The following is a 21,644-nucleotide window of genomic DNA, read 5'->3' as shown; positions in this document are numbered from 1 at the left end:
CCCGTACATAAAAAAGTAATGTTACATCTTCCTCTCCCAACAGGTGATTCATTCCTCAGCCTCTCTTCAGACATCGAAGCAGCCTATAAGGAATACTTGGCTTACTACAATCAGATCTCCATAGTGGAGAACAGCTACAAGCAGAAAGAGGCTCTTTGGAATGAGATTGTTAGAATCATTAAGGCCTCAGCGTGAGTTTGTGTACTTGTTTTGCCTCTTTCATACTGGGAAAAACAGGCTCTGCATGTCTTTATTTCTCATACATTCACAAAAATAATAATAATTCCCTGTTTGTTCCCCCAGGCCTGAGGTCAACGCCTCGTCTCTGAGTTTCTTCTTGGTGATGCCGGTGCAGCGAATTGCCAGATATCCTCTCCTTTTGCAGACCATCCAAAAACACACCGACACCTCTCACCCCGCCTTCAAGCTGCTGGAGAAGACTGCTCTCACCTCCATCGCCTTAAACTGTCGCATCAATGAATACAAACGCTTCAGAGAAGTTGGTAAGAGGGTAAAAGATGGGAAAGATTACAAATGCTGCAGTTGGAAAAAGGTCTAGGACTTGTATTGAGGAGCTGGAATATTCATGTTTTGTAGCTGACAAATACAAGAAGACAGAAACTCTGACCATTAAGGACAAGATCAACCGCCTCAACCCCCATAGCATTGCCAAGAAGACGGCACGTTTCAGCCAGCAGCTAAAGCACGAGACTGGAATTAAACCAAAGGTGAGATGCTGTTTGAAGGAATTGTTGGCTCATGTTAGCTCTTAGACAGGTGACCCTAACCCATAAGGATGGATGAAGCAACACAGGAATGAGGTGTTTAACTTCAGCTCCAGCTGCTCCATTCGTACTTATTAACAGAGAAGATGACCTGATTTTAAAACAGCTGTTTACATTGCTTTTGCATTTAGCCTTCAACTCTGATCAGTTTGTTTCTGTGCTGTGTGATTCACAACTTCATGTTTTCATCTTATTTCATAATGTTTTTCAAGTTTATCTCAAACTCTAAGAGATAATAGTTGGTATAAAAATAAAATCACCACATGGAATAAAACTGATTGGTTCATTCATGTCTGTGGCTGCTAAAGTTGAAAGATGACCTTTGTTGTTGCGTTGACAAGTAGCAGACAAAGATAAGGAACCACGTGTTTGGAAAATGATGTTTACCGATAGACAGACACACCAAAGTTACACAGCTGTACTTAGAAAACTTGTGTTTACATGAAATCCTAAGGATATTATGATCCTTCTAAATCGTATGTTCATTATCATCCACCATCAAAACAAAGTCATCTCCTTATTTAGCCAAAACTTTGCTTCTGAATGCATTTGCTGTACATTTCAACTATTCATCAAAGCCATCTGTTCCAGCTTTAATATTACTTAATTAAGAAAGTGGAATAAAATTACAGAAATATGATCACACTGCTTATACTTACTGCTGTGTGCCACTGTGACTCATTACCTGAAACTGTGCTTCTTCTTGTAGCTTGTAGATGAAGAGTTTGATGCTTTTGAGGGTTTCTTTAACATTCTTGAGCACGGGATCCTGGTGCTGCTGGAGAACGTGGAGACGTATCTACTTCACCTACAGGTACATTTGTTATTTAGCTGTTAGCTAACTACTAACATGGTCTGAAGAAAGGGAAAAAATCCCCTCAACATGTTCTTGTCAATGTCCAGTTTTTCTTAAAGCATATTTAAAACACACAGTGAACCAAGGAACTTCATAAATATGTCAGATAAAAATGTAAAGTAACAACAGTAAAAGCAACAATATATAGAAACGTTATAGAAACGGTTTTGACTTTAGAAGTGGGGGGACACAACCGGCATTGGGGGGGGGGGGGGGGGGGGGGGCTATCAAAACTTTATTTATGTGTAACGCCTTCCACAACCCTATTCGGGTGCCCAAGGTGCTAGAACACATCATAGAAAGACATGCAATCATGAAAAGAGAAGTTCAAACACTGAAAATAAAGTGTAGAGCACAAGACAGAGGAATAAAAATATGAATAAAAGCGAATTAAGAGGGAATTAAAATGGCAATTTAAAACAAGACTTAAACGTAACATTAAAGCAAGACGACTTCAAACATGTTCTGGAAACGCCAAACGAAAAAGAGTTTTCAGTCGACTCTTGAAAACCGGCAAGGAGGTTGACAGCCTGATTGCAGATGGCAGCTGGTTCCACAGTGATGGGGCTAGAACCGAGAAAGCCCCTTCCTCACAAGTTCGACACAGTGCGAGGGATGACAAGGAGGCCCTGATCAGAAGAGCTCAGAGAGTGTGAAGGCAAATATCTCTTCAGGAGCGTTGCTAAGTGAGGAGGGGCATCTCGGTTCCAGAAACGGTTCCAGAATGCTCCTTATTTTTTATTTATTTACCTTTTTATTTTAATTTTTAACAACAGATCACTTCTATGAGGTTGCTTGAACAATCAAGTAATAAATAACATAAATTCTTCACTTTTGGACTTTATTGCAAATATAAAAAGTCTAATATAAAAACAGACAGCACTTCAACTTAAAATACCTGGCAGGGGTTTATTTTGCCTCGGCCCCCAAAATGCTTAGATACGTCCCTGGGCATGGGCCGGAGTTTAGAAGATGATCTGAATTGTATCAACTATATAAATACTACATGCTGATGAAGTATTGCTTTATACAGGTGCAAACGTGTAGTGGGATAAATCTACCTACATTTTATTTTTGTAAGAACTTTGTTTTGTTTTCTTAGTTTTTATTTTCCTGTCCTGTCTGTCTCTGATCTTCCTGCATCTCCCAGTCCACCAGAAAAACTCCTGCCTGCTTCCTTCGTTTTTACCTCACAAGTAACTTTTTAACCAGCCGATCAAATTGATCTATTGACCGCAAAAAAGCGGAGTGTGCGCAGCGCTGCCCGGCTGCTGCAGCGCGAGCGCGTCCACACGTCATGCTCAAATACAGACAGAACTCGGAGAGAAAATGAACAGTCATGAATGACAGTGTGTTAATTATATATTTTTGGTGACGCCACTTAGAAACTTAGAAAATGTTACTGTGACCATGTGCAGAACGCAGCTGGAGTTCATGAATAATCAGCGGTCTGCCTGCCGCTCTCTGCATCTCTGCTCAAAAGAATCCCCGCTACGCTGAGTCCATATAAATAATATAATATAGGTAGAAACTGGGTCTCTTTTGTGCTCCTTCTGGGTGTGGAAGTTAAGGGCATCGGGGGAGCCTGACAACCTTTAAGGAGATCCAAGTTGCTCTTCTGTAATTTGAACCCAGTATCCAACTCCAGATCGGGGCTTGGATTGGGAAGTAAAGCCCGGTCCCGATCAGTCTGAAACCACGTGATTGGGGCCGATTTCCGATCATGTGATCGGATCAGGACATCCCTACTTCTTTTACTCTCTGAGAATAAAGGTGTGAGAAGAACAGAAGTCTTAAAACATAAGCCATAGCTTCCATAATAAACATCCTGCTATCTGTCAGGAACGCTGCTTGTCCTTGGAACGGTGTCCAACTCCCGAGTCCTGCTGCCAGATGGAGGCTGAATGTAAACGTGTTTCTCTGTTTGCAGGATCATCAGATTCCTCAAACTTAATCTACTAAACTTCTCCCAGACTCGTTCCTTGTGACTTTCACAGATTAAACATTAGAAAAAGTACTCGTGTTTAATGGAATGTGCGACTATTGTTAGGATGAGTTGATTTTACATGAACGGCTCATTTTTTCCAGAGATGTCTGCTTATTGTAATCAGACAAAAGTGTTTAGATGAAGTAAAATTGTAACACCAGAAACGTACAGTAACTCAGGGCCAATCTGTTTAATAGATCCTCAGTGTCGAAATTTTCACTCAGAATCAAAACTGTCAAGTTAATTATTGTGTGTTTTTTATTTTTATTTTTTATACATTTGAGATCAATCTAATTGGGTCAAATTACAGTTGAGAGCTGTTCAGGAACCAGCTCTAGTTTAAATGCAACGCCTTATTTATAGTTTTTAGTGACTGATGAAACAGCAGCATGTACTTTTTCCTCTTGTTTAAATTTAAACCAACTGGGGCGGTTGAACACAACGAAACATTTTTCTATGTTTGAGTCACACTGTGTGTAAACTTAGGAGTGTTTATGAGGTCAAACACACGTTTCTGTGTCCTGCTCAAGTCTAAAAATATCCACCTTTTTTATTCTTTCTTTTCAAGAGATATGAACTTTTTAAAAAACGTTAAATTTGTGAGCAAAAAATATTGTTCCAATTTTGATTTATATATTTCTAAATATATGGGACTATTAATATGGAGTTTGTTCCTGTCTCAACTCTTCCTTCCCTTATTGGCCGTTGGTCTGCAGAGATTCCTGGACTGCAGGACAGAAGAGTTTGACCTTGACATGGATGGAGAGAAGTCACCCATTTGTTACAAAGAGATCACCACAGCACTCAGACAGTGGATTCTCCCAACATTTGTGAGGTTTTTTTTCTGTTTAAACCTGACAGAGGCAGTGCAAGTTCACAAAATAAATGTAAAATAAAACAAGTAAAAATGTAAAACATCAAATGCACTGAACCAAGCAGCTTTCTAATCTCCTTCTTCCTCCTGCTCTCAGGAGAAACGTATGAGGACTTTGATTCACAAGCCGCTGTGCGCTCTCCGCGACCTCCTGGTGGGGCCGAGGAACCTGATCAGAAAGAGGCTCGACAAGCTGCTTGATTTTGAAATGATAGAGTCCAAATCCACTCTGAGTTATGACGAGCAGGCTGTAGCCAACACCTACAGGTACAGAGGGGCAGACGGGCTTGAATAAATCTACTGTAATAAAAAAGATTGAAGGTAGAGTCAGATTCTTCTTAACAGAAAACAGAGTTTTAAATAAAAACTTTGTCCCTTCTCGTCCTTGCCGTCTCCTCTCAGGACAATCAACACTTTGCTGCTGAACGAACTTCCTCGCTTTAACGGTCTGGCTCTGCAGATGATCTGGAGCATGTTGGGGACATTCAGCTGCATGCATAAAGACCTCGCTGCAGACATGGAGCAGCTGTTTCAGAGCTTTGCACAACAGGTACCCTCTTACAAAACCCTAAAATATAAAATTGTGAAGCATAAAGGGAGACAGGCAGATCTTGTGTGTGGTAGCTGTACTATGATCTGAGATGAACATTGGTGACATGCTTTTGCCATCATCATTAAACTCTTATTGATCATTTTTCTCTGTCCCCTTTCAGCTCCCTCACAGCCATCTCCACCCAAGTGCATTCTGGGAGTGGGCAGAGTCTGCAGTTCTTGAAAGTGCCAAGAAGTTGCAGACTGTGTGTCAAAATGTGGAGGACACACTCAATGCTCCAGTCGTCCAGGTATCAGAGTCCCTCTGTTTTTCTTAACATTATCTGGATGTTGACAAACTGATGAAAGTTTAATTAGTACATTTTCTCTTTACAGTTCAGGATAAGTATGTAACCTTCAAAAAACAGTTTGATTTGGAAAAACAGACCCATGGGAATTTCACCAGTAAATATCACCACCCATCCCCCACTCAGGCTGCTATAAGCTGAGAAGATCTGATATATGCCAGGGCCTGGGAGTAGAGTCGCTGTTCCTCTAGCAGCAGCTCTGTCCAGCATATGAGGGGTGGTTCTCTACTAATTTTGTGACATCATAAACGGGGACTTTTTAAAATTACTTTTTTAGTCATAAAATTCATAAAAGTTAAAATAGACAGAACATTTGTAGTGTATATAGAGGCAGTAAGGACCCACGTGGCAGCACAAAAGAATACAAAAGGTGAGATTTGCTTTGACAGCCCCTTTAAAGGTGTGGAACACTGAAACATTTTTTTTAATTATTGTTTTCAATTATAATCGGTCACTCAGAGTTTTTCATGCAGGCGGAACATGAAAATAGTCTCCTACACCTATCTCCTGCATTAGCTTCTGATAGAAAATAGACGGTGAAACTATAGGATTTGAAAAGTCTGACAGATCTACGTCACACAGTCACTTAATATTCATGGATTCACCAATTTTAACTTTCAATGAAGAAGGCTGTTGTTGGTTTAGCTTCCAGAAAACACCAGAGAATGTCTTAACTAGTAAAAGCGAACCGTTAGCATTAGCAATTCCACCACATGGCAGAACTTCTTCAGGCTTGTGGCATTAATTCCTACTAGAGATCACTGCAATTGTATTGGTTAAATGAGTGTCCCACACCTTTAAAACAAAAGGGATAAATCATATTTGTAGGCAGTACACTGACGTCTTGTTCTGACACTTAAAACTAAGCTGAGGATGAATGATAGTATATGTGGTTCAGTGCGTTCTTGTTACTGAGTTCGCCAAGTCACCGGACATTCAGAACAAAAGCATCTTTTAACTTGTCGTTCTTGTGTAATTACAACTCACAGATGAATGAAAGAGTCGGAATGTGCTTTTTGTTCTGTAGCTTCCTCATGTTGACACACTTTATTTAACTAAATGGCAAAAATCCCTCTCTGATCATTTGAATTTTTTTTTTTTTTTTTTTGGAAATTTACAATATTGTAAACATTATCTATTTCTATTGTTTTCCCCCAGCCTTTGAGCCCATCGTCTCAGCGCCGTTTGAAGCAGCTCACAGATAAACATGGGTCTGGTAAGATCTACCAGGTGGCGAGCACAGTGGTGGGCAGCCGGGACCTGGACCTGAACCTGGCTAGAGGGGAGCTGGTGGCCATCCTCAGCGAGGCTGACACACGAGGAGACAAGCGGAGATGGCTGGTTGATGCTGGAGGTAAAAATGGTTATTCTGCTACATCCACCAACTCAACTATGATGCACCCAATGTAGGTTTACAGATGATTAACAGGTAAAAAGAACACAAACTAAATTTAAATGATGCTTTAGAGTTGATCAGACTTCCAGACCTTCAGGAGGTTGATTGACTGACTTTAAGGATTAAAAAAAAGATGACACATATTAGCAGGACAATAGCCCCAGGTTTCCTGCTGTGATCAGTTTAGAGTCTACAAGTTGGCGGAGGCAGCCTTTTTATATGAATGATTCACGCTGCTGCCATCTTGTGGTGTATTGGTCTAATTACACTAAAGCAGTGATATTAACATTACAGCAGACATAGTTTTGCCAAAACAGCCCACTAAACTAAAGCTTTAGAAAGCTTTTCAAGATAAATTATTAGTTTTGTAAATCTATGTTTATTGTTTTTACTCATCTATCTGAATTAATGATGAAAATAATTAGTAGTAGTAACCTGATAATGTAAAAATCATTAAATATTATTTATTTACCTATCACATTAGATGATTATAGAAAATATGCATTCCCCAAAGACCCCCTGCCCTTTATGGAAGATCGAGTTACTTCCTCTGTATCTCATCACGGTCAGTAGACGTGTGTCGATGATCCACCAGTTTGGACTATTTAAAACATGCAGGCAGCAAGTCCCCATGTCCAGGAGAGTGCTGCTCTAAATGAGTCACTTAAGTCTGAATCTTGTCTATTCAGGCAGAAGAGGCTACGCTCCTTCCTCAAAGCTTATTCGCTATCACCAAGCGATGGAGGACCCGCCCCCTTCGCCACACCTGATCGTTCCGTTAGACGTGACTGGAAAGAGAAGACATTCCTACACCCCAGAAAGCCAGCCTATGCCAATGCGAGTCGTGAGGCAGCCTTACTTCCAGGTAATTCACTAACTTGACGAATTTGCTTTTAGGCTAATTTGCTTTCATACTTCACTCTTGGATCTGTTAATTTTGTGATTACACAAGATTAATAAAGGTCCAGGAGGAGTCAGATCCAGGTTTACAGCCAAGTTAGACCTGAACACAGAAGATTTCCATGCTGCCTCCTTTATTATTAAAAAGCTGATAATAGAAGCCGATCATCCGTCTGAGGGACTGTTGGGCTGAGAAATCGGACAGATTTGACTCTCAGACCTTTCCGTGACCTCAGACTTCAGGCTTCACTTTCTAACAGTGGAGAAGAAAACATGAGATTGTGATTAATTTTCTAGAAACCTTACAGATTCGTATGCGGTGGATGATTGATGTTACATTTTTCTGCAGCAAAAGCATCAATCTGTCACCCGCTTCACTGTTTATTTACACACCTCACTGGTGACCCACATGAGTTTTTATTTCTACCTATTCATGTTGAAGAAGAGGAATCGTAGGGAATTAGGGTCAAGCATTAGGTTGTGATGATTCTACATAAAGGGCCAGAGTCTGCATTTTTCCAGTGAGTGTTTTCTCATTGATACGAAGGTGTTTGTGTGTCTGATTAATAGAAAGTCCCATAATTAGCTGTTTAACCTTGTAAATCGGCTACTGTGTGAAAGGTTGTGAGTTAATTTATGCAGCGTGAGGCTGCAGGCTCAGATAAAGCCTGCTGCGTGTGTGCGTGTGTGTGTGTGTGTGTGAGCACGCATGCCTGCATGCACGTACGCATGTGTGTTGCTTGCTGGATAGATTTACATCCTCGGCCATGTGAGTGCGAGAGATAGAGTGTCAGGGCAGTAAATTTGTGATGTTTTATGGGAGTGTGTCCACGACAGATTATTGTGTGTGTGTGTGTGTGTGTGTGTGTGTGTGTGTGTGTGTGTGTGTGTGTGTGTGTGTGTGTGTGTGGTTTTACAGACCTGTGCACATGTGACAGAGATATGTCTGGCAAGTAAAAAAGAGTAACGGCTCCAGTGACCTTATACTGGAGATTTTCCTTCTTCGTTTCATTGTCCGTGACCCCAGGCCTGCCCATATATGGAGCATACACTTTATGCCCTGTTTGTTATTGTTTGAAAAATACAGATTTTCTCTTCATTCTGTTCTTTTGTTGGCACAAAACTGTTTTTAATATGGTTAAGTTAAAGACAGTTTGTTCAAACTGAATTCCATCATGAACCAATGTAATGCATTCAGATCCAGTTAAACAACAAACATTGTTTGAACATTAAATTAGCAAAGCAAATGCTAAATCCATTTTGCATTATGAGATTTTTGAGACTGTGTGATCATTCTAAAATGAGAAACATTTGTTTTTGCTTTCAGCTGCAAACAAGATGTGCTTAGATTAAGAAAACAGCTTACACACTGACAAATGCACATGTATATGGTCTGTTTCTATGTAGAGCGCCTTCTTAGGGTTCTACAACCCCCAAGGCGCTTCACAACACAATCACTCAGTCACCCATCCACACACACATTCACACACTGGTGATGAGCTAAGTGTCTTGTCCAAGGGTTAGGGGGTTAGGCACAACAGCAGTGTTTGCTGGTCGGAGTCGGGATTGAATCGGCAACCTTTCAATTACTGGACAACCCGCTCCATCTTCTGAGCTCCTGCTGCCCCTATATATTATGATGATGCATTTAAAACTACTTGTGTGCAGCCAATGACTTCAGTTACATTAAAGATAGCATAGGCAACTTTGGCTTACTTTTAGCACCCCTAGCATTCTGTTAGTAAAACCAAAAGTTAAACTTATGTCCTCACTGTACATTTGTCTTTTTAACACTTTAACTATTGAAATGTCTCCTTAGGCTTTATTAGTTTCTACAGGAGTGATTCATCACTAAATTAAACAAATCAGCTGTGTTCACGATCTAAAACATGCAGGAAACGTGCTGGAAGCAGACTCCAGCTCCAGGCATGTCAGCTCCAGTTGTACTAGGTCAACAGGACTGGCACTCTAAAGTTGCAAGTGAAGCATTCTGGCCACAGAGGGTCTGAGTGACATTTCATTTCATTGTCCCTGTAAAGGGCCAGAGGGGGGCAGAACTGAATGGTATAAACCAAACAGCAGAACTTGCGTAATATCAATGAGGCATTGAATAGATAACAAAAGTGGTCAGCCAGGAATGACTAAGCAAGTAAGATCATTGATTAAACCAAGAGTGGAAGGTGACTAAAACTGATGCAGTAAGAGCTGCTGCAAATGAAGCATTAATGAACAGAAATTCAATTCTCTGAGTAGGTAGAAAGGTTAACCAGGAGTTACTAAGTGTAAGGTGACTTAAACTAGAGCAGAAAATGAAATAAGGCATTGAGTAGATAACAAAACGTGGGAAGCCAGGGATTACTAAGGTAGTGAAAAACATTGATTAGGCTAAAGGTGGAAGGTGACTAGAACTGATGCAGTAAAATCTGGTACAATGTACTACAACAAACATTTGTGACTGCAATTAGTAAACAACTGTGTGCATAGCATGCCTTTGAAGTTAAAGTCCCATTAGTCATCATACATGGGTAAAATTACATCTCTGCATTTGACCCATGCCCTGGGGGAGCGGTGAGCTGCAGACATGGCCGAGATCAGGAGCTATTTGTTGGTTTAAGCCCCCAATCCAACCCCTTAATGCTGAGTGTCAAGTGGGGAGGCATTGCGTAAAGTTTGTTATATCTGGCTGTCAAATGAATTGTTGTCTCACACAGCTGATGTGGCTGAGCTTGGGTTGAATGACGCCACTAAGGCCCTGTGCACACGTAGTTGGGTATCTCCTAAAACAAAGATATTTTCTACGATTCGGCCTGTCGTCCACATGAAAAAGCAGATCTTACACAACGAAAACATATTTTTAAAAACTCCGGCCAACGTGATGATTTGCGTTTTCTCTGTGATTTATTGTCGTGTGATTGTTCAGTAAAACAATGTTGATTTTATATTGCATCATCAAGTTGACGCAGTGATAGCTTGCTCCTGTTGTATTGTTGTGTATCCCCCCCCCCCCCCACCACCACCACCACACACACCTTTTGTCTCTTCCTTTCTATTTCACCACTGTGTGTGGTCGGAATTGGAAAACATTCAAATAAAGTTTTAAGTATCAGGCGTGACATTAAAAGCAGATGCTTTGATGCTCCACCTGAGAGTAAATCTGTAAGGCTTGTCACCAGCATTCAGACATCAATTCTGTTTGCTTCACAGCCAGACAGGACACGGGGAGGGGGAATAAATAAATAAATAAATTCAGTCTTAAAAATTGCTAGTATCATCTGGCTGAATGTATCACAATATATCATGTACGTATCATCTCCCCTGTATCGTATCGCCAGAATTTCACCTATACACATCCCTAGTATGCATGTCAGTTTGTTTCAGCTGCCCACCTTAGTTGCTCCTCCATATAATCGTGACCCTCTATATAATCGTGACCAGCATAGCAGATTAGCTTCACTGCAATACCCATTTCAATCATAAAAATAGCTGCAGAAAATACACCAGTCCCTTGTCAGCTGAAGGCCATGGTCACTTCACTTTTTTCTGCTCGACGCAGCCTGGTAAAAATGCTAATTAAATGCTAATTGGTGTAGACTGTCAGTGCAGAACTAATGTTGTAGCTGAGAGTTGAGCTGAGGTGAAGGGTTTGTTAATGACACCGAGCAGCCAGCTAAACTCTGCTATTAGCTCTGCTGGGTGCTCTGTCATTCCAACACAAGGCTCATTAGGAAGTCTTCGTTCTGTGTGGGGTGACGAGCTGGGATTTGTCAAGACATAACGAGTGGGCTTAACCTTTTCAGAGAATATCACAGTTGTACGCATCTACATACTTTCTGTCATCCTTACTTTTTTGGTTTGGTGCAAAGACCTAAAGGTATGCAGATACTTTCCAATACAAATGAGAGAAGAAGAAAAAGAAGAAAGTATAATTTCTATAGCGCCTCTCAAGATAGAAATCACGAGGCGCTTCACAAAAACAAAAAATGTAAAAATATAAAAAGGCATTTAGAAAATGTTGGAAAATATATTTAAAATGAGCAAAAATAGGCAATTGTGATTATAAAAATGTTACGAAAGAGAGAGTGATTAGGAAAGAGGGAAATCAGTGGATCCTGAGAAAGGTGGAATAGGTGGGGAGAGCAGAATAAGGAGAGAGTTGTGAAGAAGGTCATACAAAAGCCAGTGTGAACAAGTGAGTTTTCAGCTGCTTTTTAAAGGAGACCACTGAGTCCACTGATCTCAGGCTCAGGGGGAGAGAGTTCCAGAGTCTGGGGGCCACAGCAGCAAATGATCTGTCACCTTTGGTCTTTAGCCTGGTGCTGCACAACCAGTAGGCTTTGATCACTGGACCTCAGGGACCTGCTGGGGGCGTAGGGACTAAGAATGGTGCTTGTCCATGTAAGGCCCTATAGACCAGAACCAGGATCTTGATATGAACCCTGAAGTTGACTGGCAGCCAGTGAAGCTGGAGGAGAAGCAGGGTGATGTGGGTGTGTTTGGAGAGAGAGATGTAAAACAATAAAAGATACGTATGTGTCGAGTTACAGAATAAAGTTACTTCTGTTTGTTAATTGATTTACTTTTTAATGAACAGTTTGTGTTGTTAAAGCTGCTGGTGACAAAGCATCTTACTGCACACGTGCAAGGAAAGCAGAGTCAGCGGAGAGAGCTAAACCAGTAGTCTCATGAAGGGGTGGGCAATATGGCCTCAAATCAATATTACGATATATTGGGCAGTTCATCTTGATAACAATAGACAATAGTTACTTAATTAATAAGCACAAACACAAACTTTAGCAGCACAAACCAGCATAAGCATAGCACAAATGTTTGACTCCAGCTCCCGCCAGGAGTATCCTGCTGTTGTGTCCTTGGGCAAGACACTTCACCCAACTAACCTGTGTTAGTGGTGGTCAGAGGGGCCGACGGCGCCAAATGGCAGCCTCTGTCAGACCTCCCCAGGGCGGCTGTGGCTACAAGTAGCTTACCATCACTAGCAGTGTGTGAATGTGAGAGTGTGTGAAAGCGTCTTTGGGTGTCTAGAAAAGTGCTATATAAGTTCAATGCATTATTATTATTATTATTTCTGTGTCCTGTGGCCCATGACCTGTGTCAGCCCGGTTCTAGATGTGGCCTTGCTGAGTTATCTGTTGCAAGGTGCTCGGCTGTCTGGGAGGTGGTCTGAGTTGGTTCTGGGCTCTGTGGTGGCTGCTGGTTTCCTGGTGCTTTGGGCAGTTCCAGAGTGCACCTGATCCTTGGAGGTCTCACACTTCACATCCCAGCACATGCACAAACACATGCTTGTTGATGATTGTTGTTCATGGTTTACATGTTTATAGTTGTTCATCCCACATTTTCTTGATGATTCTTAGAAATGTTTCTTTACAGGTGCAGCAGCTGGTTGCTGTTTTTATGTTGGTTTCCTAGTTGTTTTTATTTTTCTCTCTTATTCACTTGTTTATCCTCTATCAACCCTCTTTATTCCAGATTGGTTCAGCATTTACATGCTGATGTGGCGATACACAACCCAAACCAATATTACTCAAGGGGAACCTCGTACACAAAAGGCTCCTCTTGATAGAGCGAATCTGTTCAGCACATTCTGACAGACCACCATTCTTCTGTCATGTTGCTGTACAGGACATTTTTAGAGTTTTTCTTTTTAAAGATAAATAGTATTACATTTATAGAGCAATACTTCACATTATCATTTTCCCACTCTTTTTGTTGTTTTTCAACAAAGAATGACACATTATTTAAGTTTATGTTTTTTTTAGCACACAAATATCTATCTGTAAAAAATATCTACAAATATCTACAAAGCTATATTTACATAACAAGTATGATTGGGTTTTGCAACACGGCAGCCTCTAAGGTTTATATTAATAAGATTTTTAAACCAAGTAAAGTTAGTAAAGAACACATTTCTATTGGCTGCTAAGAAACTGTTGGACTTAAAACAGGCCTGTTGTAGAAGTAACTTGGCATAAATGATTCTTCCTTCCATTTTTGTCTTAACCAAAGAAATTCCAGTAATTGAGCAAAAGCATTTATTGTTTTACATCATATTTTATAAAATAACAGGACACAAAGTGTCGGTACAATAAAAAAACTTAAAATAATTAAAGGGGCCCAGAGAGCTGCAGAGTGAGTGGAACATTGTGTTGTGAAGGAAAAGCAGAGTTGCCAACAGCGTTATGGCTTTAGATAAATTATATCAACACATTAGCTATAACAGTCAGGGATATGGTTATCCTGTTTGCCTGAAAATAAATTTGTCCTAAAGGCCAAATTCAAAAGCAGCGAGACTCCCACCTGGAAGTCTTTCACTGCTTTTGGAGCTGGCCATTAAGACAATCGGCAATTTTAGTTAAAAAATATAGTTTCCCCTATTTGTGATTTAAACTTTGTCTGACAAAAATATCCCTGGACTGTCATGTCTGATGTGAGGATGCACAACAACTGCACCATTTAAGCTAGAAATAAATGTAGCCATAATACTGTTGACAAACCTCCTGGCCTTCTCAATTTTAGCAGGTTTTACACCTGCCCTCCATCTACACCTTTGGGTGATGGATGACATGATGATCATCATTTGAGGGTGTAGAAGGTGAAGCCGGTGCAGGACCAGCTTCGCACTGCTGACCACCCCCATTTCATTGCCACCACAGTGGATGAGAAGGACATCAGGAGCTGCTATTCCTCGCAGGGAGTGGAAAAAGAAGGGGAGAAGGTCTTTCCACCTCAGTCCGCCCCAACCGAACCAGGAGACACGGACGTCAGGGAGGTCTAGGTTGTCTCCGAGTGTCTCTGCAGCTCTCTGGGCACCGCACCTCACGTAGTTGTCTCCAATGATCCAAATCGCTATGGAGAAAAAAATAACAGCTTTGGCCTAGCTGTTTAAAGTACAAAACCATACATGAAGTGGTCAAAACAGGTCCTTGGTACATAGACTTGCTGCTTTGTGTAGCTGATGTTGAAGACACACAAGCTGCCATGGTGACCTTTTAACAGATCTAAGAAAAAAAAATGTAGTAAAAGAATGAAACTTAAAAACTCCCAGACCTCATTTCATGAGTGCTAATCAGCTATGGCTGATTTACTGTTTGGATCACAGTGAGTTACACAGATTCTAATATGTTTTTATTTCTATTATACATACATACTTTTTAATTATTATTTTCACATGACTGTTATTGGGCTCTCTTGTTCTGGTTCTCATGATAATTCTGTTTCTTCCAGTAAGTTATCTTGTGCTTACTTCATCTGTATAATGTCTCTATACTTTTGGTGAATTGTATTGAGTCCAGAATAAAGGCTAGTTGGCTGTACAAGATACAAACAAGTATTACGTTTTAGAAATATATTTAGCCTGCTAATTTATCTCAAGTACTAATAACTACCATATTTTCCAGACTATAAGTCGCACTTTTTCATAGTCTGGCTGGTCCTGCGACTTATACTCCGGAGCGACTTATATACCAAATTAGGGTTGTCACGGTATGAAAATTTAACCTCACGGTTATTGTGACCAAAATTATCACGGTTTTCGGTATTATCGCGGTATTTTTTAAACGGTGTTGCATATGTTCAGAAAGCATTGATAGTCCTGTTCTACACAAACTGAAATAGTTCTGAAAAGGTTTAACAGTGTTTATTAAACCTAAAATAACACAAAGCCTTAGCAAAAGTGCAACTTTTCACAAGTAAAGGAACAAATAGCTTATTTTTCTGGAACATGTTACAGTAGTCAGTGCAGGTTTAAATTATACAAATCCAAACATTCAAAACATAAACAATATGTAAACAAATCAAAGAAACACCACTTGTTTTCTCATATACTTGTTTTCTTCATTATCAAAATGAAAATCTAAAACTCCAGTCCACACTTGACTTGAGCACTGTACAAGTCAACCTTAAAAAATATGTATTTAAAATAAATATCCACTTTAAACAAATTACTAAAATAACTACTACACTATGTAATCAAATCCAAATGTTCAAGTATAAATGGCATTGAATAAGTAAACAAATTCATGACAAGGAACTAATTGTATATTTCTCTTCATCATCAACAAATAAGATGCTTCATCCAGCAACAGGGTGTCCGTGACACGGTTTAAATGCTGGCAGAGGACGCTGCGGCTGCAGTATATAGTGACTCGTTGCATTCTCCCTCAGCCAAAAGTCCTCACGTCATGCATTTAAGCTAAAATGCTAATGTTAACTTACCTTGCACTGGCTGTGGAGACGTGGGTGATCGTCACGCAGATGTGCCATGAGATTTGAAGTGTTGCTGCCTTCTGCAGACACTTGTTTCCTGCACGTTCTGCAAACGGGATAGCCGTCTTCTATTAACTGTCCCTCAGCATTTTTCAGAAATCCCAAATATGCCCATACTTCCGATTTAGTCTTCTTTGAGGGCTGATGGATGTCCTGGGCGCTGCCGTCGCCTCCTTCGGCCATTATTTCAGCTTCAAAGTTTTGGTGCCGTTGCAAATTAAAAAGTGCGTGTGCGCGCAGCGGGAACTTCAGCTGAAGCGACGGTGGCTGGTAAGGGTCATCGCGCCGAAACCGCGGCCACGGTAAACCCACCGAGATAATATAGTTTTTTAAAAACTGGACGGTTATTTTTATTGTCAACTTTTTTACCGGGGTTTACCGCTATGCCGGTTACCGTGACAACCCTATACCAAATTATGTAGGCTATACCGTGCTGTTGCTGCGGGCCGGCTCCGGACCAGGAATGAGCTCTCCTGCCCCGCTGGGAATAAAAATCACACAGTCATCACCTGCTGGAGCCATGTTGTGCGCCGTTGCGCACTGGATCCGGCCCAGGTTTCAGCTCCTCTGCCCCGCCGTCACGTGCTGCAGCCTGTGGCGCGCTGCTGCGAGCCAGCTCCGACCCAGGAATGAGCTCCCCTGTCCCGCTGGGAGGGTTTCAAACACTGCCATCCTCTGCTGCAGACCGTGGCGTGCTGCTGCGCCGGCGTTGTTTATTTTGTTATTGTTACTGGTACTTGTCTTGCAATGTGAAACGCTTGGTCTCAGATTTTGTAAGAAAAATAATACAATTTCCCCCCAAAATGCGACTTATAGTCCAGTGCGACTTATATATGTTTTTTTCTTCTTCATTATACATTTTATGGCTGGTGCAACTTATACTCCAGAGTGACTTATAGTCCGGAAAATACGGTACGTTAAAAAATATTGAAAACTTACTCAAAGCAAAATATATTTTCATTAAGGAAATAACTTATAAACTTACCGATTTAATACTTTTTTATTCACAGAAAGATAGTTTTCATGAAAAAGCGCCGCAAACCTCCACACAAATTCCGTGTGAGCTTCAGGTCGCTGGTGTTCCACAGAGTTAGCTCCGGTTGTAGCTAGGTTGCTACCTCCATTAGCTTAGCTCCCACCTCCGCGTTAGCTTTGGGTTAGCTTCAGGTTAGCTTGTAGCTAGTTCGACCAGGTGTCGTCATTTGATCCCAGCCTTACAGCCCCACCCTCAGCTCCACCCCTCTTCCCTTTTGTGGAATTGTCTGGGCTTGACGGAACCTGTGACACGATCAAAATGGCGGTGGTGGCCACCTCCCATTTTTCCGCAAAAACGTGTTATTGGAGCCTATGGAAACCCATTGTCCATATATATATATATATATATATATATATATATATATATATATATATATATGTGTGTGTGTGTGTGTGTGTGTGTGTGTGTGTGTGTGTGTGTGGATGGTAACTACTCACAGTTATGGCGTTTAAAGCGTGCCACAACCCGTGCACGCGCATTGGGTCCACGGCGCGCGTGTGAACGGGACTCGCGAGCGCAAATATACATGGCAGCGCGCGTGTGAACGGGACTCGCGAGCGGAAATATACATGGCGAGAGTCATTTGTGCACTGAGAGGGAGCAAACTGTGTCTGTGAGCGCACAAGGATGTGCACAAGTGACAAACCTGCGTGCGCGCGTTGTCAACGAGCACACGGCAGAGGAAAACGTGCGCGCCCCCGGAGGATCCAGGTTCGAGTCCGGCCAAGGAAAATGCAGTAGATGTCATGTTAACTTTTCTTAATTTCAGGTATTTTACAGTTGTGACCGTTCAACTGTCATTAAACGTCCGAATGTTTGCTGGGCAGTGTTTTAAAAAGTGCACATAAGCTAGATGGTTTTAACCATATAAAATTACATTTTTTGTGATACTGGAAAAATACATACTGAAATAAAACTACTGATTGAAAACTTTATGACTGTGGTTGTACAATATATGACTCACTAATACACTGCAAACTCCCTTAGAGTGGGGCTTTCAGAGAGAGAGAGAGAGAGAGAGAGAGAGAGAGAGAGAGAGAGAGAGAGAGAGAGAGAGAGAGAGAGAGAGAGAGAGAGAGAGAGAGAGAGAGAGAGAGAGAGAGAGAGAGAGAGAGAGAGAGAGAGAGAGAGAGAGAGAGAGAGAGAGAGAGAGAGAGAGAGAGAGAGAGAGAGAGAGAGAGAGAGAGAGAGAGAGAGAGAGAGAGAGAGAGAGAGAGAGAGAGAGAGAGAGAGAGAGAGAGAGAGAGAGAGAGAGAGAGAGAGAGAGAGAGAGAGAGAGAGAGAGAGAGAGAGAGAGAGAGAGAGAGAGAGGTTCTTGCCTCATTAATGAATTGTTTATTTTTTTCAGTATTTAATTGACAAATTATCCTTTCAAATAATTAATTGATGAGTCTCTCTCTCTCTCTCTCTCTCTCTCTCTCTCTCTCTCTCTCTCTCTCTCTCTCTCTCTCTCTCTCTCTCTCTCTCTCTGTGTGTGTGTGAGTGAAAGCCCCACTCTAAGGGAGTTTGCAGTGTATTAGTGAGTCATATATTGTACAACCACAGTCATAAAGTTTTCAATCAGTAGTTTTATTTCAGTATGTATTTTTCCAGTATCACAAAAAATGTAATTTTATATGGTTAAAACCATCTAGCTTATGTGCACTTTATAAAACACTGCCCAGCAAACATTCGGACGTTTAATGACAGTTGAACGGTCACAACTGTAAAATACCTGAAATTAAGAAAAATTAACATGACATCTACTGCATTTTCCTTGGCCGGACTCGAACCTGGATCCTCCGGGGCGAGAGTCACCCGCCCTCCCAGCTGAGCTATGCCAGCAACTACTGAATATCAGACTTTTTTATATAGATAGGGGTAAAGTGCGGGGTAAACTAACCAGTCAGAGGACAGAGAAGATCTGCCACAGGCCACGCATCCAGAGTGCCAAAAGCCCTTACAGCCAAGCGAGCAGGAGTCAGAAACCGAGAGCGCAGAGAGGCTGCCGAGCGCGCACAGAGGCTGCCGCGCGCGCACGTTTTCCTCTGCCGTGTGCTCGTTGACAACGCGCGCACGCAGGTTTGTCACTTGTGCGCATCCTTGTGCGCTCACAGACACAGTTTGCTCCCTCTCAGTGCACAAATGACCTCTCGCCATGTATATTTTCGCTCGCGAGTCCCGTTCACACGCGCGCTGCCATGTATATTTGCGCTCGCGAGTCCCGTTCACACGCGCGCCGTGGACCCAATGCGCGTGCACGGGTTGTGGCACGCTTTAAACGCCATACACAGTCACCTGGGCAAAAGAAACTGACAACTCTTTTTCCGTTTGAGCCCTTGTAGATCACAAAGCTGAGGTCTTTTAAAAGCATCTCCAATATGAATTCTACTCTACTGTTTTAGGTGTCTCACTTTGGGTTTGGCTTAAGGACTTTGAAGTGATAGGCAGTCGAGGAATTGGTAACACTGGTATTTGTTTTGGTGCTTTCTTCTGTGTGCTGGGGACTGCTGTGTATTATTTTTGATTGACATCTCCCTCTTGTGGATGCACAACTATATTGGTCAACACTCTAGGCTCTCATTAAAGGGACATTATGGAAGTTTGACAGCCAGAACATGTATAGAAATAATAAATTTATTCTTCATGCATTCTCCTGCAATGCCCTGGTCCTGTAGAATGAGCCCTGGTATTTTTACTGTGATTGCCTGTTTTTCTGTAAAATCACAGAAAAAGAGAGCTGCTCGGGTCGAGCAGCTCTCACGCTCACACGTGAGCGTTCACGCTCAGGCATAGCCCATAGAATTTGCTATCCATAGCTTTAGTCTTGGCCGCTATTCCTAACGCCTAATGACAAAGCTAGCTACATTTCTGAGGACCCTTAGCTACTTACTGTAGAACTTTCTTCAAGATATTTCCTGCAAATTAGCAACAAAATTGCCATTTTTGCTCCGAACTGTTCTTTGAACATTGTTTCAGCTGTCGTCAAGGATATAAATGTTACAGATCAAAAGTTCATTGCTGGCGCTATAGCTCACCTGGTAAGACGTCAGACTCTCGTGCGGGAGACCCAGGTTTGGTTCCGGGGTTAACATAATTTATTTAGAGTTTCTGTTTTACATTAATGGTATTTTTTTTTACAGTAAGATGCTCAAATTTTTATTTGAGACTCACCGAACGGCATTGAATTCACAGATAAAAAAGATGTGGGTTCAACTTCCATTTTGGAACAATTTTTCAAGCAAGGAAAGGGAATGAACTGAGCATGCAGGACTGACCCATCATAAACCGTTGTCTGTGCTGAAGAGAATGGTACACAACCAAATTATTTAATTAATTAGCTGTGTGTTCTTCTGTCCTCCGGGCCCCACACACACACACACACACACACACACACACACACACACACACACACACAAGGGACTGTCTCAGCTGTTATTTTCGTTAAGGAGTGTGCACGTACAGCATGCGCGCCTCGTGGACGAGCCTACTATTGAAGCTGCTATTACACTTTTGGCCTGAGGGGGCAATCATGAGCATAAAAATTCAAAACTCTGTAAAGTCCCTTTAATGATTCATTTTGCTGTAGAGGCCAGGGGAGGGAAAGGTGAAAGATATTGTACCTACTTTATATCACAGAACAGGGTCAGATAGTTAAAATTTTAAGTTACTTTAAAACATTTCAACTGTGTATCTCAGCTTTAATGGTGGGACCATACTCACTGCTAGTTCTCTATTTTGTTCATATTTAGTGGGAAAATCGCACTTTAAATCAAAGTTTTGCTTTTGTTTTGCATTACAGGTGATAGCTGCCTATGACTTCACTGCAAGGGGAAACCATGAAGTCTCCCTTCGGGTCGGTGAACCGGTTTGTGTTCTGGAGCCTTATGACAAACGGGGGAACCGAGAATGGAGCCTGGTGGAGGCCATAAGTGGTCAAAGAGGCTACGTACCCTCCAATTACCTCTCCATGAAGCCTGTCGAGGCAAGGCCACCTGGCTTCGTCTTCTGATAGGAGGGGGCACAGGAGCAAGTAAACAAAAACAGTGATATGTTATATTATATATAATATATTATATTATTTGCTTATAGTGCTGCAGCTGCTAAATGAACAACAGCATACATGTAGATTTTGACCTTTTTTCATGTCAAAACCTAATTTCAACTAGATATCAGTGCAAATATGTGGTGGCTGCCTTGTTGTTAGTTTGAACCCAGCTGGAACATTTTGAAACCAATCTTCACTGCCTCGTTAACAGTGATTCTTGTGCAAACAGGTGCATTGAACATTTAAAATCCTTGGAGAAATTGATTTAAACCTTTTGGTCAGGTCTCACACCTTTTCTACAAACATTAGAAATATGTTATTTGAACTTGTTAATAAAATATTTACAGCAGTAAATATTCACTAGAAGTTAAACAGTGCAATGAAGTTTAAAGTAAATTAGTTTATTCCTCTTTTATGCACCTGCTTTCAGAAATAGATGTTGATAGTTCTTGTTTTTATTATGTTACATGGAAGCTGCCTGCTGACTGAACGTCATGTGCTCTGGTTAAACATCAGCCATAATGTGTGCAATAGGAAGTGTTTGAGGTGTTGCTACATATTTGTGATGCATTACCTTTTTTTAAGACTTTAGCTCAACATAACC

At 41.4% G+C, this 21,644-nt stretch overlaps 1 protein-coding gene across 3 annotated transcripts in view; it reads left to right on the top strand.

Annotated features, from left to right (window-relative positions):
* The window catches only part of arhgef37 (Rho guanine nucleotide exchange factor (GEF) 37), a 69,930-nt gene extending 48,698 nt beyond the window's left edge, over nt 1–21,232 (top strand). For all 3 annotated transcript variants that reach the window (XM_054739375.2, XM_070549999.1, XM_070549996.1), the window contains 11 exons: nt 44–191; nt 304–503; nt 598–728; nt 1,495–1,599; nt 4,345–4,458; nt 4,600–4,769; nt 4,905–5,052; nt 5,216–5,344; nt 6,560–6,755; nt 7,487–7,662; nt 20,795–21,232. In XM_054739375.2, the coding sequence (XP_054595350.2) occupies nt 44–191; nt 304–503; nt 598–728; nt 1,495–1,599; nt 4,345–4,458; nt 4,600–4,769; nt 4,905–5,052; nt 5,216–5,344; nt 6,560–6,755; nt 7,487–7,662; nt 20,795–21,004 (1,727 nt within the window). In that variant the 3' untranslated portion in view covers nt 21,005–21,232. The remainder of the gene's footprint in view (nt 1–43; nt 192–303; nt 504–597; nt 729–1,494; nt 1,600–4,344; nt 4,459–4,599; nt 4,770–4,904; nt 5,053–5,215; nt 5,345–6,559; nt 6,756–7,486; nt 7,663–20,794) is intronic.
* Nucleotides 21,233–21,644: the final 412 nt, after the last annotated feature.

This window comes from Nothobranchius furzeri, chromosome 1 (assembly GCF_043380555.1).
Source record: "Nothobranchius furzeri strain GRZ-AD chromosome 1, NfurGRZ-RIMD1, whole genome shotgun sequence".
In the NCBI taxonomy this organism is placed as follows: domain Eukaryota; kingdom Metazoa; phylum Chordata; class Actinopteri; order Cyprinodontiformes; family Nothobranchiidae; genus Nothobranchius; species Nothobranchius furzeri.
Note: the sequence above shows the minus strand (reverse complement) of the source record. Positions and strands in the feature narration are given on the sequence as shown.